Below are 25,348 nucleotides of genomic sequence, written 5' to 3' on the forward strand. Positions count from 1 at the left end.
TCCCTCCCTCTCTCTGCTCTACCGCGTCCCTCCAGGCATCATGTCCACCCCCGTCCCCCCTTCCCCGCTCACAATGGCCTCCCCAACATCAGCAGTCTCCCCCTTGCCCTCGCCCCTCTCCCCTCCACCCAGGGTGCCCGTCTTCCAAAGAAAGGGCGCGCTCAAACACAAGAGGATCGTGGAGGTGAAGGACCACCAGTTCACGGCCCGTTTCTTCAAGCAGCCCACCTTCTGCAGCCACTGCACCGACTTCATCTGGTAGTGCACGTACACACACACACAAACACACACACACACAAACACACACATTTGCAAAGAGAGAGAAACCACCCCGGCAGTTCTTAAGCCGCCTCCTCAGGCAACATACTGCTGCATCTGACTTTTACTGCACTTTTTTTTTATTTCCTCTCTCCCCTTAAGGCTGAGGAAAACATCCCACATCAGCCAGCACGCTGACCCCATCCCATCACATAAGCTCACCTCCGTGCTGTAGCCCACACGATCACAAAGAAACACTTCATTAAGTACACCGCTACCAGCTAACCAGATGCTATATCAAGTACAATTCACAAGATGGTGGATCATTTTGCCGGGCGTTCCGTCACGGTTGCGTATGGTCGAGACACCAGGACGCAGGGACGATAATGACTCCTTAGGCGGCACGGCGGTCGAGTGGTTAGCCCGCAGACCTCACAGCTAGGAGACCAGGGTTCAATTCCACCCTCGGCCATCTCTGTGTGGAGTTTGCATGTTCTCCCCGTGCATGCGTGGGTTTTCTCCGGGTACTCCGGTTTCCTCCCACATTCCCAAAACATGCTAGGTTAATTAGCAACTCCAAATTGTCCATAGGTATGAATGTGAGTGTGAATGGTTGTTTGTCTATATGTGCCCTGTGATTGGCTGGCCACCAGTCCAGGGTGTACCCCGCCTCTCTCGCCCGAAGACAGCTGGGATAGGCTCCAGCACCCCCGCGACCCTTGTGAGGAAAAAGTGATAGAAAATGAATGAATGAATGACTCCTTATTATAGCATTTGACGCCCCTGCACAACCTGATTTTCTACACATCTATCCACTGTTTGTACAGTGACTTAGCGACAAATACCAAAATACTTTTGGGTAAATACACTGTAGTACTACACACTGACGGCTATTTCGCCATAAAATACAGAAGACGACGATCTGTCCCTGTCGTGGGAAGCCATATTGGCCGGTGTGTGTTAAGCGTGTGCTGTGTGACATATGGTGGGGGTGTATGTTGGAGGAGAGTCAGCAGCCTCTGGGTAGTTTTCAGGACATTCCTCCACTTGGCTGCGGTAGCGCGACTCATTTCTTCACATGGCGTAGGAGGCTGTTGGAGACCGAGAGGATCATTTAGCAAAATACAACATGAAACATTGCAACATTGAAGCCCTTCATCCGCCAAGGAACAAACACACTCCAAATGGCGACTCAGTGTCATGTGTCACTCACGATGCTCAGCAAGGACCCGTGAGTCTTTGTCCAGTACCCGTGAGTCAGTGGAAGCTGAGTGTTTGCCGTGTCAACATTGAGCATCCATAAGTCAATGAAACTCCAGTCTTCGTTTAGCCCCCGTGAGTCGGTGAAACTTGAGTCCTCAACAAATACCCGTGAGTCAGTGACACTCGAGTCTTCACTGAGGACCAGTGAGTCAGTGACACCCGATTCTTCCATGGGCACCTGTGAGAAAGTGAAACTTGAGTCTTCAACTAGTACTCATGAGTCAGTGAAATTTGAGCCCTCACCAAATACCCGTGAGTCAGTGACACTCGAGTCTTCACTGAGGACCAGTGAGTCAGTGACACCCGATTCTTCCATGGGCACCTGTGAGAAAGTGAAACTTGAGTCTTCAACTAGTACTCATGAGTTAGTGAAACTTGAGTCTTCAACTGGTACTCATGAGTCAGTGAAACTTGAGCCCTCACCAAATACCCGTGAGTCAGTGATACTTGAGTCTTCACTGAGGACCAGTGAGTCAGTGACACCTGATTCTTCCATGGGTACCTGTGAGAAAGTGAAACTCGAGTCTTCACCAGTGAGTCAGCAACATTCGATTCTTCACCGAGCACCCGTGACTCAGTGGAAGCTGAGTGTTTCCTTATGGAGTGCATCCACAAGTCAATGAAACTCCAGTCTTCGTTTAGCCCCCGTGAGTCGGTGAAACTTGAGCCCTCACCAAATACCTGTGAGTCAGTGACACTCGAGTCTTCACTGAGGACCAGTGAGTCAGTGACACCCGATTCTTCCATGGGCACCTGTGAGAAAGTGAAACTTGAGTCTTCCACTAGTACTCATGAGTCAGTGAAACTTGGGTCTTCACCTGTGAGTCAGCAACATTAGATTCTTCATCGAGTACCCGTGAGTCAGTGGAATCTGAGTGTTTGTCGTGTCATCATTGAGCATCCATAAGTCAATGAAACTCCAGTCTTCGTTTAGCACCCGTGAGTCGGTGAAACTTGAGTCCTCAACAAATACCCGTGAGTCAGTGACACTCGAGTCTTCACTGAGGACCAGTGAGTCAGTGACACCCGATTCTTCCATGGGCATCTGTGAGAAAGTGAAACTTGAGTCTTCAACTAGTACTCATGAGTCAGTGAAACTTGAGCCCTCACCAAATACCCGTGAGTCAGTGACACTCGAGTCTTCACTGAGGACCAGTGAGTCAGTGACACCCGATTCTTCCATGGGCATCTGTGAGAAAGTGAAACTTGAGTCTTCACCAAATATCTGTGAGTCAATTAAACTCGAGTCTTTGTCGTGTACCCATGAGTCAGTGAAACTTGAGTCTTCACCAAACACCTGTGAGTCAGCATCATTAAATTCTTCACCGAGCATCCGTGAGTCAGTGAAACTTGAGTCTTCAGCAAACATCTGTGCGTCAGCAACATTCGATTCTTCACCGAGCACCCGTGAATCAGTGAAATCGAGTCTTTGTTGTGTAACTATGACTCAGTGAAACCTGATTCTCTGTTGAGTACCCGGGAGTCAGTCGAAGTTGAGTCCTTGTCGTGTCATCATCGAGCATCCATAAGTCAATGAAACTTCAGTCTCGAGTCTTCACCGAGCACCCGTGAGTCAGTGAAACTTGAGTCCTCAGCAAACACCTGTGAGTCAGTGAAAATCAAGTCTTCACCAACACCCGAGTGTCAGAGAAGTCAAGTGTTCGTCCAATCCCAGTGAGTCAGTAAAACTTGAGTCTTCACCGAGTGCCCATGAGTCAGTGAACCTTGACTGTGATTCAGTGAGTGGTTCGTCCTTGAGCACCCGTGATGCAGCTCGGTCGGGAAGAGTTGATTTGCGTCACGGGGCTAATAGACTTAGCATACAAATGCATTTAGCGTAACAGTTGCACAATTAGTGACATGTAACCTGTTTTTTTTTATTTGGTGGACATGTTGTGACCGACTCTTCACGACTGGCACATCTGTAATTTGTACATTGAGCCCGAGGGACTAAATGAGGACAGAAGTGCTGGTCCACTTGGTCTCAACTTGACACTCATATAACGGCCTTGACCATATGTGATCTCTCATAAAAAGGCACAGGATGCTTGTGGTTGAAGGTTGAACCACTCACTTCTAGTCAAGAGCTAATTCTGCTTTTTGTGCAAGCGTGGTAGATAGATAGAGGTCAGGGAAATAGTGCTGCCTCTGACACAAATGTGTCCAACTAGTACCACACTTTACTTCAAGGGATGTTCTCCCTCCTGAAATGTCAGCAAAGGATTTTGGATCCCAGTGGACGTACATTTTGATGAAAAAATATTGTTTTTATCAAAATTTATGCCACTTTTTCCAAAGAAACGATATGCGTTGAATGCACCATGGTTGTTTGCTGTGCTATAGGGGTGTTATTCCATTTCTTGAGTGCTCTAATAACGTTAAAAACTGTATCTAGAAGGTCATAAAAATATTGCTATCTATTATTTTCTCTTGTTATGTCTACAATATATATATATATATATATAAATATAATAATATGGGCATGTAAAAGTGACAAAAGGAGTATCACGCACATTTTATATGGCTAGAAAGCTCTAATACTGTAAAGTATATTTATAATATTAGAAAAGTAATTTATATGTTTTATTTTCTCTGATTATATCTACTATAATTATTGGGTAATATGCATGTAAAGGTGACTATAGGGGTGTTATTTCATGTCTGGAGGGCTCTAGTCATGTTAAAAAGCATATTATAATATTATATAAGTATTTTCTATGTCTTATTTTCTCTGATTATATCTACTATATAGGGTAATAGGAATGTAAACCTGACTATAGGGGTGTTATTTCATGTCCAGAGGGCTCTAATAATGTAGGAAAGCATATTATAATATTAGAAAAGTGTTTTCTATGTCTTATTTTCTCTGATCATATGTACTATATATGGTAATAGGCATGTAAATGTGACTATAGGGGTGTTATTTCATGTCTGGAGGGCTCTAATCATGTTAAAAAGCATGTTTTCTATGTTCCAAACCTTTTACAGCGGCGTACCGCTTTAGACATTTGACCTGTGTTTCCTGTGATTTCCAATTGCCCGTGAATGCAGCGGCAGCATTCACCCGGAGTTATGCCATGCAACTGAGAACCATGCTACAAAAAGCTAGCTCAGCACTGACAGCGGTTTGCTAGTTTTGATCCTGCTTGTTGAGTATGAAGTGTTTATTATCTGACAGGAATCTTTCCATGATGTCCCAACTCGAAAAGAACCTTAAACTTAATAGCATCACAAATCCCAAATCCCAAAATACACACAAGCAACCATAAAGCCTCATTTTTCGCGTGAATCTCCACTCACAGCGCCGGGTTTTGACAGCTATGCCATGCGGGGATGAATTTGAAGACCAATGTAAATGAAATATTCAAGCTAAAATACTCTTAATGCACAAAATAATCGTCAAACTTACTTATTTCTTCATGTATGCTTTGTCTGTCTACTTCCTGCTTCCGCCTCCTCGCATCGTGAGGCGTTTGGACGCACTCGTAATTGTGACCGTTAGACCTTTATTGTTTGTTTTCATTTTTATTTAGGTACTCACTGTCACAATTGACGTACTCTAGAACCTAGACTGTAGAGGTATCTAGTAAAAGCATATTTAGAACAACTAATTACCATTTTTATAGAAATCTGTCCAACACTGAGCTTACCGTACCAGACTAAAAGTCAAAAGTGGAAACTTGTTACCGTGAGAACATCTTTGAAAAATGACTTATGCATAACAGGGGACCTTTCACATATGTAATAATTCCTTAATGTGCCTTTGTACAATGACTAGACGGGAGCTTATTCCGGGGTAATTGCATTTTCTTGTCGGACAAGCACATCTTAGATCGTTCATTGCAGGCAGTCATAGTTGGCTCTATACTGCCCTCTGCTGGCCGCAAAGCAGAATCAGCCCCGCATGCTGCAATGAATGCATCCCTCTTTTGCAAGCTCACGTCTCATCATTTCCTGCTAACTTCCTTTCTAACCGACCTTTGTGTCATGTGTGGCTTTCCTTCCCTTACAACCTAATACCCAATGCCGGCCTGATGCTGAGTGGACTCTTTAGTCAATCAATGGCTTTAATTATTCAATTAAAGCCCTGAGGAGATGCTGGAATGGATCCAATGCTGCATTTGAGGAGCTGGGATACCTGTGCTTTGTCTGTGTGACATTGCAGAGGAAACACACACATATACAAAGTGACTTTTCTAATTAGTACAGAAGATTACTAATTGTTTCTGTGTCCTCTCTGACGCGTGCAGGGGCATCGGGAAGCAGGGATTCCAATGTCAAGGTACGCCAGGATGGATATTTGGATCTTCTCACGTGATTCCCAGCGCTGATGCCGTCTTCGTTCTCTCTCCTTTTTTTTTTCTCTCTGTGTGTAGTTTGCAGTTTTGTGGTCCACAAAAGATGTCACGAGTTCGTGACCTTCACCTGTCCCGGCTCGGTGGCGGCCCCCAGACCGGATGTGAGCATCCTGGCATCACGTGGACGTAACTGAGAGACCAAGAAACTCCTCAGTTGCTCCTCTTGGTGTCCTTTTTTTTAGGATTCAGCAATTTGTCTTCATGTGTTATTTTCAGCCGTGGAAACAGCATCAGGAATGAGGTCAAGGTGTGATAGAGTGTGTGTGTGTGTGTGTGTGTGTGTTTTACCTTTGTACGACTCCGCTTTTGATAGGCCACCATTTATTAATGTCCCGTGGAACCATATTTCCAGTACCTAAACACAGCCAAATAATACACTGCAATATGCAGTATATGCGGCATATTCAATTAAAGCACGAGTCTTCACCAGGGGCGTCACTAGCTTCTGAGGGCAGGGGGGGGGGGCTTAGCCCCCCTGGAGATGCACAGGATATGAATGAATGTAGTAGACATTAGGAAATCCAAAAAAACAAACAAGAACCGGGATATATATATACATATATGATTATATTATATAATAATTATATTATTATTATATTATTAATTAGCCTGTTATTATTACAATCATCATTATTCTTCTTCTGATTATTATTATTATTATATGAATAAAAAATATGAATTATAGTTTTATATGAATAAATACAATAATGAATAATAATAAATAAAAATAAATATATTTATTATTTATATTTATATATTTATAGTAAATATAATATAAATAAATAATTTATTACATCATATTACAGTATGATGTATTAACAAATAAAGAAAATATTTGGACAATTAGGCTGTAAAAGAGTTATAATATGGGACTAAAGGCAAGATTTTTACAGGAATAAAGTCAGAATATTTTGGAAAAAGCAAAAATATGAAGCAATATTTTCCACCTATAAGACAAAGCTATCTATACATATATATATATATATATGTGTGTGTGTGTGTGTGTGTGCAAAATAATTTTGGGACAATTAGGCTAGAAAAGAGTTACTATATTATGGGACTAAAGGCGAGATTTTGCGGGAATAAAGTCAAAATATTTTTGAAGAAGCAAAAATGAGGAAAAAAAAAGCAAAAATATGAAGCAATATGTTTCATCTATAAGACAAAGATATATATATATATATATATATATGTGCAAAATGTTTGGACAATTAGGCTAGAAAAGAGTTATAATATTATGGGACTAAAGGCGAGATTTTGCGGGAATAAAGTCAAAATATTTTCAAAGAAGCAAAAATGAGGAAAAAAAAGCAAAAATATGAAGCAATATTTTTCACCTATAAGACAAATATATATAGTATATATGTGCAAAATTTTTTGACAATTAGGCTGGAAAAGAGTTTTAATATTATGGGACTAAAGGCAAGATTTTACAGGAATAAAGTCAAAATATTTTGGAAAAAGCAAAAAATGAGAAAAAAAATCATCAGCAGTTTTCACAAGAATGAAGTCAGAATATTTTTGGAAGAAGCAAAAATATGAAGCAATATTTTTCACCTATAAGACAAAACTATATATAAATATATGTGCCATATGATTGGCTGGCCACCAGTCCAGGGTGTACCCCGCCTCTCGCCCCAAGACAGACAGCTGGGATAGGCTCCAGCACTTCCTGCAACCCTGGTGAATATAAGCGGTAGAAAATGAATGAATATCAATTATCAGATAAAAGGTATGAATTTTACAATCCCATGAAATCAGTCCAGACTGCGGACAAACTGAGTTGGCGAGCGACATCGCCACTCATACCGATACCGTAATCGGCAGAAAAATGGATCCAGATGCCAACCGATTTGTCATTTTAATGCCAATATAAGCCCGGATGATAGAAGGACATTTGTCTCGGTGTGGACAGTTTGGCTGCACCGCGCAAGAAAAATGCTAGGATGGCCTTTATTATACCATATTACACGGTGTGTGTGTGTGTGTGTGTGTGTGTGTGTGTGTGTGCTGGAGTGAGAAATGATAAGAGAGCTAAAAAAAAAGTGCACACACAGCAGAATGGAGGATTTTCAAATAGACTAAAGCAGAGGACAGTGAAAAGAATGGAGGGGGGGGGGTGCTGATGAGAGATAAAAATGAATCACCCCCCCCCCCCCCCCCCCCACACACACACACTTACCAGGAAGTGATTCCATGTTCCTTCCCATCCTCCTCCATTAGCATCCCATTGAACCTACCCAGGCTGCACATGTGTAAACAAATATGTTCCTTCCAGGACCTGAGGAGTCGACACTCGTTCAAGATCCACACGTACGCTAGCCCCACCTTCTGCGACCATTGCGGATCGCTGCTCTACGGCCTCATCCATCAGGGCATGAAATGTGCCAGTAGGTACAACTCTGTATTATATATAACTCTATATTTTTTGAAAGTATATTCATTGATAAATCATCACTCTATTATTGCTCCCCAAAAACACACATTTAAGCAGACTTTGTGTGTTTTTTTTTTTGCCTTTTTGAGCATCAAGATAACTCAATCACTTCACTTCCTGTTCTCCTCCCACTCGCTTCCTCAAGTACCACAACACATTGAGTATTATTTAGGTTTTAAAATATCTTACTTTCGCATTTAGAATGTGGTAAACGGGTTTAAATTGATTATTTTCTCATTTTATGTCTGCTATATAGTGTAATAGAAATGTAAACTTTACTATAGGGGTGTTATTTCATGTCCATAGAGCTCTAATCATGTTAAAATGCATATTTAGAAGGGCATAAACCGGTTCGACATGACTAATATGTCTTGTTTTTTCTTATTGTTTCCACTATATTGGGTAACATGAGTGTAAAGGTGACTATAGGGGTGTTATTTCATGTCCATAGAGCTCTAATAATGTTAAAAGGCATATTTAGAAGGTCATAAACCGGTTCGACGTGACTAATATGTCTTGTTTTTTCTTATTGTTTCCACTATATTGGGTAACATGAGTGTAAAGGTGACTATAGGGGTGTTATTTCATGTCTAGAGGGCTCTTATAATGTTTTTAAAAAGTGCATTTAAAAGGTGGTAAACAGGTTTTCTTTGACTTAAATTCATTATTTTCTTGTTTTATGACTACTATTTAGTGTAATAGAAGTGTAAACTTTACTATAGGGGTGTTATTTCATGTCCATAGAGCTCTAATAATGTTAAAATGCATATTTAGAAGGGCATAAACCGGTTCGACATGACTAATATGTCTTGTTTTTTCTTATTGTTTCCACTATATTGGGTAACATGAGTGTAAAGGTGACTATAGGGGTGTTATTTCATGTCCATAGAGCTCTAATAATGTTAAAATGCATATTTAGAAGGTCATAAACCGGTTCGACGTGACTAATATGTCTTGTTTTTTCTTATTGTTTCCACTATATTGGGTAACATGAGTGTAAAGGTGACTATAGGGGTGTTATTTCATGTCTCGAGGGCTCTTATAATGTTTTTAAAAAGTGCATTTAAAAGGTGGTAAACAGGTTTTCTTTGACTTAAATTCATTATTTTCTTGTTTTATGACTACTATTTAGTGTAATAGACGTGTAAACTTTACTATAGGGGTGTTATTTCATGTCCATAGGGCTCTAATAATGTTAAAATGCATATTTAGAAGGTCATAAACCGGTTCGACATGACTAATATGTCTTGTTTTTTCTTATTGTTTCCACTATATTGGGTAACATGAGTGTAAAGGTGACTATAGGGGTGTTATTTAATGTCTAGAGGGCTCTTATAATGTTTTTAAAAAGTGCATTTAAAAGGTGGTAAACAGGTTTTCTTTGACTTAAATTCATTATTTTCTTGTTTTATGACTACTATTTAGTGTAATAGACGTGTAAACTTTACTATAGGGGTGTTATTTCATGTCCATAGGGCTCTAATAATGTTAAAATGCATATTTAGAAGGGCATAAACCGGTTCGACGTGACTAATATGTCTTGTTTTTTCTTATTGTTTCCACTATATTGGGTAACATGAGTGTAAAGGTGACTATAGGGGTGTTATTTCATGTCTAGAGGGCTCTTATAATGTTTTTAAAAAGTGCATTTAAAAGGTGGTAAACAGGTTTTCTTTGACTTAAATTCATTATTTTCTTGTTTTATGACTACTATTTAGTGTAATAGACGTGTAAACTTTACTATAGGGGTGTTATTTCATGTCCATAGGGCTCTAATAATGTTAAAATGCATATTTAGAAGGTCATAAACTGTTTCGACATGACAAATAGGTCTTGTTTTTTCTTATTGTTTCCATTATATTGGGTAACATGACTGTAAAGGTGACTATAGGGGTGTTATTTCATGTCTAGAGGGCTCTTATAATGTAAAAAAGTGCATTTATAATTATATAATAATAATTATTATTATACAAATGCAATACTATACCATTTTATGTATAGTAGATTACTATATAGTAAATATATTTAAAAAAATACAATAAAATAATACAATATAATATAATAATTAATAATAATTATATATTTAGTATTTAGTAATAATAATAAATAATAATAATAATGGTAATGGTAATAAATAATATGTAATATATATTATTATTATGGTACTGGTAATAAATAATATATAATGATAATAATAATTATAAATATTATTAATTTGTATTCTTTCATTGTATTTTTTAAAATATATTTCGTATTTTTGTCGTCCTGGTGAGTGTTCATATTTACCATATTTACCAATATGGACATAGGTTGTGACATGAACGTCCATCGACGGTGTGAGACCAGCGTTCCCAGTCTTTGCGGCCAGGACCACACAGAGAAACGAGGCCGCATCCACCTGACCGTCCGAGGCGAGATGGAAGACGTCTTTGTCACGGGTGAGCGGGTGCTAGCGGCGGACAAAAACAGGAAGTGAGACTGACAGCGATGTCTCTCTGCTTTCCCTGCTGCGTCTTCTTCTTCTTCTTCTTCTTCTGCAGTGCTGGAGGCTCGGAACCTGATGCCCATGGATCCAAACGGCCTGTCCGACCCGTACGTTAAACTTAAATTGATTCCCGACCCCAAGAGTCACAGCAAACAGAAGACCAAGACCATCCGCTCCACGCTCAATCCCGTCTGGAATGAGAGTTTTACCTTGTGAGTTTGTTTATTGTCGACCACATAAACATGTAAACTCTGTAGTTGACTACAGACTTTTGTCCTTTTTTGCTGCAGTTCAGTGCGAGGCCACCAGTGGGACAGGCGTCTCTCGGTGGAGGTGTGGGACTGGGACCGCACTTCCCGCAATGACTTCATGGGGGCGCTGTCCTTTGGCGTGAGCGAGATCTTCCGGCGTCCCATCAGCGGCTGGTTCAAACTGTTGGCCCAAGATGAGGGAGAGTACTACAACATCCCCGTGCCGGACCCGGACCTGCAGGTGAGAGACTCCGCACTAAGACAATAGAGAATTAATATAGAAATATTTATGAGGTATGAGAGTGATATCAGAAGCCGGAGTATACCACTTCCACAAGAAATGGGAGAAGTTTTTTCACTCTATCATGTGGGACATGCAGTGTTAAGGTCATGTCATTACTGCCAGCTAGTAGCCAGAATACTACATACACATGTTTGGACTAATACTAGACAATACTGTAGTCTACCACAAAATTTCATTTTCATGAAATTCATTTCTGAAAAAAAGCCACATGCAGTAGAACCTCGGTTAGCATCCGCCTTGGTTTGCGTTTTCTTTGGTTTACAAAAAAAACGCAGCATTTTGCCTCAGTCTGTGTCCATTCTCCGGTTAGCTTACAATATGTCGTGTCATGTTATCGATACATGACGGAGGGAGTCATATTTATGTTTACATTATTATATTTTATTTGTATTTTTTTAATGGTAGATGTTGTAATTTTTTAATGGTGGATATTGTTAGTACTTTTTATTTTAAAACATTTAAAATTTAATTTAATACATTTTTAGAATAAAAAATACTGCATTTTATTTTTTAAATAGAAAATGCATTTGTTTTTTTTATTTTTTACATTTAATTTGATATGTTTTTAAATTAAAAAAACATTTTTTGTATCAATTTATCATTAAGAAAACAATAGATATGTTTTTATTTAGATTTTAAATATTTTTTTAATTTAAAATTTAAAACTTTTTTTCTTAAATACAAATTGATACAAAAAATGTTTTTTAATTTTTTAATTTTTTTAATTTAAAAAAATAATTAAATTAAAACAAAAATAAATAAAAAATTACAATTTTTAAATTTAATTTAAAATTTAATTTAAAAATATCTATTGTTTTCTTAAATACAAATTAATACAAAAAATGTTTAATGTTAAAATTTTATTTTTTAAAATTGAAATCTGAAATTAAATGTAAATATTTAAAAACGGAAAAAATAATACAACAGTATTATGATGGGTCCCTGCTGTGCTGCACTCTCCGTCCACCAGGGTGCAGGATTGTCCTGCCTGCCTTGAATGAGAAACAGGGATTGTGCTAAAGGTCTCGGGCCTGTCTTGTGTCACCCCCCGCACCCCCCCACATCCCCAATGTGACTCCACAGGAGCCTCTTCCAGACACCCCGACGCCTTTGCTGCCTCAGATGGGATCCGGCCTGCTGTCTGAACCCCTCCCTGTGGCCTTGCCCCTGACCCCCCTACCCTCATCGTGTCCACCTGCCCACACCCAGGGGTCGGGCAAAGGCAGGGTTGGCATCCATGACTTCAACTTCCTTATGGTGCTCGGCAAAGGTAGTTTTGGCAAGGTAAACATCCCTCATGTCCATCTTGATGTTTAGTTTTCCTTTTCCATCATTTCTTCGACTGATGGACTTGACCTTTTATGTGTCAGTGCAACCCCCCCACCCCCCACCGTGAATTGAACTCTGCATCTTTGGTGCTGTCGTGTAGCTGCCAAACCCACTCCTCCTTGCTGGAGGTGCTCCTTCCTCACATCCTGGGGGAGGCTTCTAGATGAAGCGTAATGAAGAGAGTGTCGTTTTGAGTCCTTCTGCCTCGTCTCCAGCTCCCCTGGTGCTGTTTCATAACTGTCAGACCGGAGTCTTTACCCAGCACGGGGGAAACGGAGCTCATCTTATGTAAGATGGATGCTGAAAAAAAAGACAAGAAGTGGGGGGGAGAAGGGAGTGACTTCGATGTACTGAGGGAGGGAGTCACTCAGTAACAGGAAAGGAGAGGGGAGGATTACTCAGGAGTTGGGGAGAAGCTCTACACTATGTCATCCATCCACCATCCATCCATCCAGCCTTGAAATGTTAAAATGCTAACGGTTAAAATACAAATACCTAGCAAGATAACACGATGTACTGAAAGTGCCAAGGCAGTTTACTCATGTCCCTACATCATGTCTGTACTGGCATGTAAACATGAGGTTACAAGTTAAAATGTTAACATGCTAACAGTTAGCATGCTAATACCTAGCAAGATAGCGCTAAGTGCCAAAAGCGTCAAGGCAATTGTATAGTGTACCTACATCATGCAATGTCTGGATCTCCATTTAGACATGAGAAAAGTAGCTAAAATAATAACATGCTAATAGTTAACATGCTAACAGTTAGCATGCTAATACCTAGCAAGATAGCGCTAAGTGCCAAAAGCGTCAAGGCAATTGTATAGTGTACCTACATCATGCAATGTCTGGATCTCCATTTAGAAATGAGAAAAGTAGCTAAAATAATAACATGCTAATAGTTAGCATGCTAACACTAAGCAAGATAGCGCTAAATGCCAAAAGTGCCAAGGCAATTTTGTAGTGTCCCTACATCATGCCATATCTGGATCCCCATTTAGACAAAAGAAAAATAGCTAAAATAAACATGCTAACATTTAGCATGCTAACATCTAGCAAGATAGCGCTAAGTGCCAAGGCAGTTTTACAGTGTCTCTACATCATGCCATGTCTAGATCTCCATTTAGACATGAGAAAAGTAGCTGAAATATTAACATGCTAACAGTTAGCATGCTAACACCTAGCAAGATAGCGCTAAGTGCCAAAGCCTTTTTGTAGTGTCTCAACATCTTGCCATGTCTGGGTCTCCATTTAGACACGAGAAAAGTAGCTAAAATATTAACATGCTAACAGTTAGCATGCTAACACCTAGCAAGATAGCGCTAAGTGCCAAGGCAATTTTGTAGTGTGCCTACATCATGCCATGTCTGGATCTCCATTTAGACACGAGAAAAGTAGCTGAAATATTAACATGCTAACAGTTAGCATGCTAACACCTAGCAAGATAGCGCTAAGTGCCAAGGCAATTTTGTAGTGTGCCTGCATCATGCCATGTCTGGATCTCCATTTAGACACGAGAAAAGTAGCTGAAATATTAACATGCTAACAGTTAGCATGCTAACACCTAGCAAGATAGCGCTAAGTGCCAAAGCAGTTTTATAGTGTCTCTACATCATGCCATGTCTGGATCTCCATTTAGGCACGAGAAAAGTAGCTGAAATATTAACATGCTAACAGTTAGCATGCTAACACCTAGCAAGATAGCGCTAAGTGCCAAAGCAGTTTTATAGTGTCTCTACATCATGCCATGTCTGGATCTCCATTTAGACACGAGAAAAGTAGCTGAAATATTAACATGCTAACAGTTAGCATGCTAACACCTAGCAAGATAGCGCTAAGTGCCAAAGCCTTTTTGTAGTGTCTCAACATCTTGCCATGTCTGGATCTCCATTTAGACACGAGAAAAGTAGCTGAAATATTAACATGCTAACAGTTAGCATGCTAACAGTTAGCATGCTAACACCTATCACGATAGCAAACTCAGTCATATTTGTAAAGTATAAAGATACAATAAAACACATCTTTTTTCATGTTAATGATGCACATCACTGCTAAACACTTCTTTTAAGCTCCAAGCAATTCAGTGAGCATAGTCGCCCCCTAGTGTTGGTAAAGGAGACGTGCAGCTTGTATGAGTTGAATTGGTAAAGGTGTGAGTATAAGGTAAGGTACATTCAAAGATGTAGGAGTATAGGAGTATGCAAAGCCGGCTTTTCATTGGTGCATTCTTAGCATGCACTTTGTGTCGACAAATCACGCGTGCCGTCCCCAGATCTTGACGTTAATACGGCGTGAAATATGCGCGCATTAATGAAATGTTGGTGAACGTGCACGGCCACACAAAGAGCACACACATCTGTCCTAATGAGGGCGTCACGTGTGTTTAATGTACCCAAAAAAAGAAAGTGCCCGCCAAGCACAGGACTGTATGAAGCGCATCACTTATGACACACTGACCACACACACACACACACACACACACGCGCACACGCACACACACACGCGCATGTAAAAACATCAGGCTTCGCAGGGAAATGCAAATTGTGAGTCATGTTCTGCTTTAGTTTCTTCATGACCTCACATCACACGAGCTGCACGTACCTGCACTTCTTTGGGTGTTCTTGTGGGGTCTTTTGCGACCTCTATTTTTTTTTTTTTTAAATAAATATTTTTTAATTACAATTTTAAATTAAATTTTAAAATTGTTAATTAAATTCAAATTTAATTACATTTAAAAAATATTTAAAATAATAAGCTTTAATGTATTTTGTATTTAAAAATAAAATGCAGTATTTTTTTGCGACCTCTATTTTGTATTTTAAAAAACAATAGATATTTTTTAATTTTAATTAAAAAAATACATTTTAAAATTGTTAATTCAATTTAAATTTAATTATATTAAAAAATATTTAAAAAATAAACATAAATGTATTTTGTATTTAAAAATAAAATGCCGTATTTTTTTTGCGACAAAAAAAACAATTGATATTGCATTTTTAAATTGTTAATTAAATTTACATTTAATTACATTAAAAATATTTAAAAAATAAACTTAAATGTATTTTGTATTTAAAAATAAAATGCAGTATTTTTGTGACCTATTTTGTATAAAAAACAATAGATATTTTTTTTAATTTGAATTTTAAATAAAATTTTAAAATTGTTACTTACATTTAAAAATTATTTTAAAAATAAACTTAAATGTATTTTGTATTTAAAAATAAAATGCAGTATTTTTGTGACCTCTATTTTGTATTTAAAAAAAACAATGTATTTTTTTTATTTTAAAACTGTTAATTACATTAAAATTTAACTTAAATGTATTTTGTATTTAAAAATAAAATGCAGTATTTTTTAATTCTAAAAATGTATTTATGAAATTAAATTTAAAATGTTTTAATGTTGTGCTCTCGGGGTCATTTTTGTTGACCGAAGGTTCACCACTGTTTTGGCCATTCATGGATAATGGCTCACTCTGTGGTTGGCTGGAGTCCCAAAGCTTTAGAAATGGCTTTTCCACACTGATAGATCTTGATTGATTATGATTTAATAATCACTTTTTCACACGGGGCCATTGAGTGTTTGATGTTTTTTTCCCTTAATAATAAAATATTTCATTTGGTGCAGGTGTGCCTAATAAAAGGTCCACTCCTGTTCTCAGGTGCTGCTGGCCGAGGAGCGAGGCAGCGAACGCCTCTTTGCTGTCAAGGTCCTCAAGAAGGACGTTCTGTTCCAGGACGAGGACACGGAGAGCGCCCTGGTGGAGAGGAGGGTTCTTGCGCTGCCGTCCCGCCCTCACTTCCTCACATCGCTCTACTGCGCCTTCCAGACCGAGGTGTGTGTGTGTGTGTGTGTGTGTGTGTGTAGAGTCTAGGGGTGTCCAAACTTTTTCCAGCGAGCTTCTTTTTGGTTTTATTTTAACTTTGTTCTTATCAAATGTCTTCCCCTAATTCTGACTTCATTCCTATAATATTTAGACTTTTTTTTTTTGTTTTTTTAAAGTTTTCCAACCATAATATTTAGACTTTTTATAATATTGAGACTTTTTTTCTTTCACTTTATACTGCTAAAATTATTTTTTTCTCATGATATTGTTTTAAATTACAACTTTTTCTTTTAATATGTGAAAAATATTTTAATAATTTTTGGAACTTTCCACCGATTTCAATTACATTTTCAAATATTTTCTAAATTTTTATTTATTGTATATAGTATTTTTACTTTTTAATATATTTCTTTTAACCTAATTATCCAAAAATGAAAATTTTATTGGTTATTTTGTTTGTTTTTGTTTTACTTTATGCTGCTAATATTAATAATGATCATTTAAATGTTTATATATTTTAAAATATATATATATATATATTTATTTAAATGTTATATTGTATAATATAATGTAATGTAAGCTAATGTAATATAATGAAGTAACATTCAAAAATCAAAATTAAAAAATCAGCAGTAGTTTTCACAAGAATAAAGTCAAAATATAAAAAAAAGATAAAATATTCTGAGGAAAAACAAATAGATAATAATAATAATAATAATAATAAATTAATAATAATAATTATTATAATGATTTTCTCTTCTAATATTATGATGTTACTTTCATAAAATACCACATTATAACTTTTTTTCTGAATATTTTGACATAATTCTCATGAAATTACTGCCATTTTTAGTGTTCTTGTTAAGTAATATTTGTAAAACGCGCTGCGGGCCAATAAAACAGGAGCCCCCAGGCCATACTTTGGCTACCCGCCTGCTGAAGATGCTCCCAAAGGCGGCACAAAACTTCCATTCAATTCACCGCTTGGAATTCCGGCCAAGGATGGTCCTCCTAGGACTTCTTGGGGTTTATTAATAAGGGACATAACACGCTTGCACTTTCCAACAAGCACCTTGCTTCAGCAGGGGGGGGGTTGTGTAATTTGCCAGGAATGTGTGTATGTGTGTGTTTTCAGGACCGGCTGTACTACGTGATGGAGTACGTCAATGGAGGAGACCTGATGTTCCACATTCAGATCATTGGAAAGTTCAAAGAGCCTCATGCAGCGTATGTTCCTCTTATCTTCACGCCATTTTTCTCCCTCATAGCCCCCCCCCCCAACTCACTTTGTTCATTATTCCTGGCCGCTCTTAAAAGTCATCATCCCCCGCCCCCTAATCTGGTCTTTCCATCCTCCAATCATCTTTGATCCACCATCCTAATCTTATTCTTCTTCTGATGCTCTTTTTTTTTCGTGTGTTTGGTTGTACTGCCTTTCATCATCAGACTCTTTTTGGATTGGGTTTTATTTCTTGATGCGTGCAGTAAAGCAATTCCACCCCCCCCCCTCACCCCCCATCATCTCCGCCCCTGCAGGTTTTATGCAGCAGAGATAGCGGTGGGCCTCTTCTTCCTGCACAGCAAAGGGATCATCTACAGGTAAAGGATCAGCCGTACACCTCAATTCACACCGGAGTGCATCCTTTATCCCGAGGCTCCTTTAAAGATGTCAGAATTAATCATACCACCCCCCCCCTCCATCTGCTCCACCCATCCCAGGGATCTAAAGCTGGACAACGTGCTGCTGGACAGCCAGGGCCACATTAAGATAGCCGACTTTGGGATGTGCAGGGAGGGAATGTTTGAGGGCGACACCACACACACCTTTTGTGGAACCCCGGACTACATTGCCCCCGAGGTAGGCCCGCGCTACATCCTGTTCCACACACTCCGGCCCCTGTGTGCACTATTGGTTACCATTTGGTGTCACATTTACATTGCCAAAAGTTGTGGGGGGGGGTGCCAAATGGGGGCATTCTCTGAAAATGGCTGCCGTGAGGCACATAGTTAGCATGAGGAAGGCAGTTTACTCATGTTCCTACATCATGTCTGTACTGGCATGTTAGTTATAACTAACTAGAAATGTTAACATGCTAACAGTTAACATACAAATACCTAGCAAGATAACACTATGTACTGAAAGTGCCAAGGCAGTTTACTCATGTTCCTACATCATGTCTGTACTGGCATGTTAGTTATAACTAACTAGAAATGTTAACATGCTAACAGTTAACATACAAATACCTAACAAGATAACACTATGTACTGAAAGTGCCAAGGCAGTTTACTCATGTTCCTACATCATGTGTGTACTGGCATGTTAGTTATAACTAACTAGAAACTACAAATGTTAAAATGTTAACATGCTAACGGTTAACATACAAATACCTAACAAGATAACACTATGTACTGAAAGTGCCAAGGCAGTTTACTCATGTTCCTACATCATGTCTGTACTGGCATGTTAGTTATAACTAACTAGAAATGTTAACATGCTAACGGTTAACATACAAACACCTAGCAAGATAACACTATGTACTGAGAGTGCCAAGGCAGTTTACTCATGTTCCTACATCATGTTTGTACTGGCATGTTAGTTATAACTAACTAGAAACTACAAATGTTAAAATGTTAACATGCTAACGGTTAACATACAAATACCTAACAAGATAACACTATGTACTGAAAGTGCCAAGGCAGTTTACTCATGTTCCTACATCATGTGTGTACTGGCATGTTAGTTATAACTAACTAGAAACTACAAATGTTAAAATGTTAACATGCTAACGGTTAACATACAAATACCTAACAAGATAACACTATGTACTGAAAGTGCCAAGGCAGTTTACTCATGTTCCTACATCATGTCTGTACTGGCATGTTAGTTATAACTAACTAGAAATGTTAACATGCTAACGGTTAACATACAAACACCTAGCAAGATAACACTATGTACTGAGAGTGCCAAGGCAGTTTACTCATGTTCCTACATCATGTTTGTACTGGCATGTTAGTTATAACTAACTAGAAACTACAAATGTTAAAATGTTAACATGCTAACGGTTAACATACAAATACCTAACAAGATAACACTATGTACTGAAAGTGCCAAGGCAGTTTACTCATGTTCCTACATCATGTCTGTACTGGCATGTTAGTTATAACTAACTAGAAATGTTAACATGCTAACGGTTAACATACAAACACCTAGCAAGATAACACTATGTACTGAGAGTGCCACGGCAGTTTACTCATGTTCCTACATCATGTGTGTACTGGCATGTTAGTTATAACTAACTAGAAACTAGAAATGTTAAAATGTTAACATGCTAACAGTTAACATACAAATACCTAGCAAGATAACACTTTGTACTGAAAGTGCCAAGGCAGTTTAGTCATGTCCGTACATCATGTGTGTACTGGCATGTTAGCTATAACTAACTAGAAAGTAGACATGATAAAATGTTAACATGCTAACAGTTAACATACAAATACCTAGCAAGATAACACTTTGTACTGAAAGTGCCAAGGCAGTTTACTCATGTCCGTACATCATGTGTGTACTGGCATGTTAGTTATAACTAACTAGAAAGTAGACATGTTAAAATGTTAACATGCTAACGGTTAACATATAAATACCTAGCAAGATAACACTATGTGCTGAAAGTGCCAAGGCAGTTTACTCATGTCCCTACATCATGTTTGTACTGGCATTTAAACATGAGGTTACAAACTAAAATGTTAACATGCTAACAGTTAGCATGCTAATACCTAGCAACATAGTAGCACTAAGTGCCAAAAGCGCCAAGGCAATTGTATAGTGTACCAACATCATGCCATATCTGGATCTCTATTTAGACAAAAGAAAAATAGCTAAAATAAACATGGTAATATTAGCATGCTAATACTTAACAAGATAGCATTAAGTGCCAAAAGCACGAAGGCAGTTTCATAGAAACGTCTTTGTTTTATTTATTTGTTCTGTTTGACATCTGGATCTCCATTTAGACATGAGAAAAGTTGCAAAAATACCAACATGCTAACAGTTAGCATGCTAACACCAAGCAAGATCTTTGTTTTATTTATTTGTTCTGTTTGACTTGAAAACACCCCACTGTAACTTTTGAGTGTTTAGCCGAATCAGCACAAAATTTGGCACACCCATTTAGGGGAGGGGCAAGCACTTGTGTGTGGAATTTAAGCAAGTTTGGTTGAGAAACAAATGCGTAGTGTACTGAAATGAGGAGAACTCTTTTATTTTCCAGATTGTTGCGTATCAGCCATACAACAAAGCAGTGGACTGGTGGTCTTACGGAGTACTGCTGTATGAAATGCTAGCCGGACAGGTAACGCCACACTCATCCACCATTTTTAATTATTCCATCAACCGGTCCGATTTTCGAAGTTGATTTTTTTTTAATATTTTCCCAGCCGCCGTTTGATGGCATCGATGAAGAGGAGCTGTTCCAGTCCATCATGGAGCAAAGTGTCTCCTACCCCAAGAGTCTCTCCCGTGAAGCTGTCGCCATCTGCAAAGGGGTACGTGTATGCAGAGCTTATTTCATCTTCTCCACGGTTTAGCCACGCTAGCATGCTAGCTGATATCTTGCTCATGTGCTTTGTTGGCTTGCGGAATGTTTTTAAAAACAACATAAAAAATGGATGTAAAAAGCAGACTTTGTACAAAAAGGGAGTATAAAGGTGACTATAGGGGTGTTATTTCATGTCTTGTGAGCTCTAATAATGTAAAAAAGGTAAAAAAAAAAATGATGTAAATTCCAAGTACAAAATGCCGGGTTTTCCCCAGAAATTAAAAAAAAATGTGTTAATGAAAGGTTTGGGAATGGGTGGGGAATCCGTGCTCCAGACCTTCCTACACTTATGCCTTGTCCCCCCCCCTCCCTCCCCTCCCCTCCCCCTCCAGCTCCTGACCAAGCACCCCGCCAAGCGCCTGGGCGGAGGAGAGGATGCCGAACGAGAGATCAGGGAGCATCCCTTCTTCCGCTGGATAGACTGGGACCGCCTGGAGAGGCTGGAGATCCCACCGCCATTCATCCCCAGAGCTGTCAGTCACCATGCACACACACACACACACACACACACACACACACACACAGAGGTTACAATTAGGTACCATCTTCTTACCATTTGGTTACCATCATGTTACCATTTGGTTACCATTAGGTACCATTAGGTTACCATCATGTTACCATTTGGTTACCATTAGGTACCATTTGGTTACCATTAGGTTACCATCATATTACCATTTGGTTACCATTAGGTACCATTAGGTTACCATCATGTTACCATTTGGTTACCATTAGGTTACCATCATATTACCATTTGGTTACCATTAGGTACCATTAGGTTACCATCATGTTACCATTTGGTTACCATTAGGTACCATTAGGTTACCATCATGTTACCATTTGGTTACCATTAGGTACCATTAGGTTACCATCATGTTACCATTTGGTTACCATTAGGTACCATTAGGTTACCATTATGTTACAATTAGGTACCATCATATTACCATTTGGTTACCATTAGGTTACCATTAGATACCATGAGGTTACCATTAGGTATCATTAGGTACCATTAGGCACCATTAGGTATCATTATGTTACCATTAGTTCCCATGAGGTTCCAATGAGGTTCCAATGAGGTTCCAATGAGGTTCCAATGAGGTTCCAATGAGGTTCCCATGAGGTTCCCATGAGGTTCCCATGAGGTTCCAATGAGGTTCCCATGAGGTTCCCATGAGGTTCCCATGAGGTTCCAATGAGGTTCCCATGAGGTTCCAATGAGGTTCCAATGAGGTTCCCATGAGGTTCCCATGAGGTTCCCATGAGGTTCCAATGAGGTTCCAATGAGGTTCCAATGAGGTTCCAATTAGGTTCCAATTAGGTTCCCATGAGGTTCCCATGAGGTTCCAATGAGGTTCCCATGAGGTTCCAATTAGGTTCCCATGAGGTTCCAATTAGGTTCCAATGAGGTTCCCATGAGGTTCCAATTAGGTTCCAATGAGGTTCCAATTAGGTTCCAATTAGGTTCCAATGAGGTTCCAATGAGGTTCCCATGAGGTTCCAATGAGGTTCCAATGAGGTTCCAATGAGGTTCCAATTAGGTTCCCATGAGGTTCCCATGAGGTTCCAATGAGGTTCCAATGAGGTTCCCATGAGGTTCCAATTAGGTTCCCATGAGGTTCCCATGAGGTTCCAATGAGGTTCCCATGAGGTTCCAATGAGGTTCCAATTAGGTTCCAATGAGGTTCCAATGAGGTTCCAATGAGGTTCCAATGAGGTTCCAATGAGGTTCCCATGAGGTTCCAATGAGGTTCCAATGAGGTTCCCATGAGGTTCCCATGAGGTTCCAATGAGGTTCCAATGAGGTTCCAATGAGGTTCCAATGAGGTTCCAATTAGGTTCCAATGAGGTTCCAATGAGGTTCCAATGAGGTTCCCATGAGGTTCCCATGAGGTTCCAATGAGGTAAATCGTTTGAGAACACATGACCTCTCTCCAACAGGGCGGAAGAAAAGGTGAAAACTTCGACAAGTTCTTCACGGCGGCTCCGTCGGCGCTCACCCCGTCGGACCCGGACGTGCTGGCCGCCGTCAACCAGGAGGACTTCCAGGGCTTCTCCTTCTTTAATCCGGAGTGCGCCCCCTCGCCCCTCACTGCAGTCTAGAAGACATTAGAAGCTGTTCTACTAGCATGTACTTCATGTACTTGCATGCGTAGTCTACCGACTTCAGACCAGACCCCACCAGGACCCCATCATGTTGGTTTCCATTGTTGTGTGCTAAACATCTACCATAGTTAGCATAGTTAGCATAGCCATGCTGTCATGACCTGGGTGAAGTACTTTATACATATTACTGTCCTTTCATCATAGTCATAAAAATCAATCATAAATGATAATTATTATTATTTTGTGTAGACATTGGGGGCAGCGCTTCTGGAGTGGCAGACCGGTGTACGCCGGTCCCCCTTTTTAACAACGGGGTGTGTTCCAACTATGGTGGGATCTCCGTCCTCAGCCTTCCTGCTAAGGTCTACTCAGGTTTCGGGTTCTGTAGAGGAGGATCCACTGGATAGTTGAATCTGGGGTTCAGGAGAACCAGTCCTGATCGAGGAACTGTGGACCAGCAGGACTCGGCAGGACTTGGCAGGACTTGGCAGGGCCCAACCAGTCTAATGTTTGTTTTGTGGACTTGGAGTAGGAATTCCGATGCGGAATTCTGTACTCTGAGACTACAGGGTACCAGATCCAGACCTGTCCTGTAAGACCGGTTTCAGAGCTTGGTTCACATGAGTCAAACTGGTTTCCAGTTAGGGTTGCACTTTTACGAACAGAATTTCTCGGAGCGGTCAGGGTGTTGAGGGGTTCCGGTTTGGTGGCTGCCGGATTGGGTCTCTGCTTTTCGCAGTTGACGTGGTCCTGCCGGATTCATCCAGCCCCGACCTTCAACTCTCACAACAACTCTTATTTATGTCTTATGTGTCTTATTTTCTCTTATTACGTTGACTATATTGGTTAGTATGAGTGTAAAGATAACTATAGGGGTGTTATTTCATGTTTGGAGGGCTCTAATCATGTTAAAATGGGTATTTAGAAGGTTCTAATCCGTTTTTTATGATCTAACTACCAAAATATGAAACAGTTCGGTGTCCGAGTGTCCGAGTCCATGGTTGTCAGTGCCGTCTCCGGTTCTGGGACGAGATCCTGCCCCAAGAGGAGGACTTGAAGTACTCTTCAGGAGTGAAGGAAGTAGAAGAGAAGTTTACGGAGTATTTTAGGCTCCTAACTAATGACTTGAATGAATGTGAGTGAAACCGTCCTCTTCCACCGGGATCAATCGACCAAATCCAAAACGCCAGCGGTGACCTCACACGACCCAATCGGATGCTCCGTACTGACAGCTGGCTTTAAGCTCCGCCCCCTAGATGTGTGTATTTGTGTGTGTGTGTGTGTGTGTGTGTGTGTGTGATGATGTCCTGACATGCGGCATTGATCGCTCGTAATTAAAAAGCGGACCGCTGTTCAATACACTCGGCAAACATGAGCCTGACTGTCATGGCGTCATATCCGGGAGCCCACCAGGGGGCGTCTTTTATCCTTGCACCCCCCCACCCCCCCCCCCACCCGCTTTTCTTCTTCTTCTTTGGTTTTCAGCCATTTCACGTCACACTTCATCAGAGTGGCAGATCCACCTTCTTAAGGAGTATACTTTAGTACATACATAGTACATATATAGTACATACGTAGTATTCCAACTAGCCCAGTAGTACTGCATAGTAGCTAGTACCTTGGTGTTTGAAATGTGATGGGAAGTGGATCAATAAAGCTGCTAAGAAACAAAACAACATCTCACCTTCTCTTTTACTGCACAAGTGGCATCCAAACTGCAGCCCGGGGGCCATTTGCGGCCCGCAGCTTGTTTTTTCTTGGTCCACAGCATATGATAAAAATAGGATTTCACAAGAAAACTTTAAAAAAAACTGCAAAAATCAGAAGTCATTTTGCAAGAATAAAGTAAAATTAATTTCACACCAATGAGGAGAAATAATATAATTTTTTGTATTTTTTTAGTATTTTTGAAAGTTGAACGTTTTGGCACATTAAGTTCACATTAAAAAGGTGGAATATTATGAAAATGAAGTCACAATATTCAGAAAAAAGTTGTTTTTTAAGAAGAAAAAAATTTGCAATTTTATGAAAATAAACAAAATAATGTCATACAGCATAAAGTTGAAATATTAAATATTTTAAGTGCTAATATTATGAGATACAAGAAAAAAACTAACAACAAATTAAGATGGGAGGGAAAAGTTAC

At 39.5% G+C, this 25,348-nt stretch overlaps 1 protein-coding gene across 1 annotated transcript; it reads left to right on the plus strand.

Moving 5' to 3' along the window:
* Positions 1-24,843, plus strand: prkcg (protein kinase C, gamma). Its single transcript, XM_058057673.2, has 16 exons — positions 1-258; positions 5,772-5,803; positions 5,898-5,980; positions 8,158-8,269; positions 10,626-10,754; positions 10,857-11,013; positions 11,092-11,293; positions 12,440-12,640; positions 16,346-16,519; positions 17,646-17,737; positions 18,047-18,109; positions 18,230-18,368; positions 20,776-20,856; positions 20,942-21,049; positions 21,435-21,575; positions 23,038-24,843. Exons 1-16 carry the CDS (start codon positions 41-43, stop codon positions 23,197-23,199), a joined length of 2,094 nt encoding a protein of 697 aa, XP_057913656.2. The 5' UTR covers positions 1-40; the 3' UTR covers positions 23,200-24,843.
* The last annotated feature ends 505 nt before the right edge of the window (positions 24,844-25,348 follow it).

Source organism: Doryrhamphus excisus, linkage group LG19 (genome assembly GCF_037039965.1).
Source record: "Doryrhamphus excisus strain RoL-2023G ecotype Guam linkage group LG19, RoL_Dexc_Guam_v1.1, whole genome shotgun sequence".
In the NCBI taxonomy this organism is placed as follows: Eukaryota; Metazoa; Chordata; class Actinopteri; order Syngnathiformes; family Syngnathidae; genus Doryrhamphus; species Doryrhamphus excisus.

Coding starts and splice junctions, on each gene's coding strand:
- prkcg (XM_058057673.2), top strand. CDS start 41: ATGTCCACCCCCGTCCCCCCTTCCCCGCTCACAATGGCCTCCCCAACA. Junction 8,270..10,625: donor TCAGGGCATGAAATGTGCCA/GTAGGTACAACT, acceptor ATATGGACATAG/GTTGTGACATGAACGTCCAT. Junction 12,641..16,345: donor GCAAAGGTAGTTTTGGCAAG/GTAAACATCCCT, acceptor TCCTGTTCTCAG/GTGCTGCTGGCCGAGGAGCG.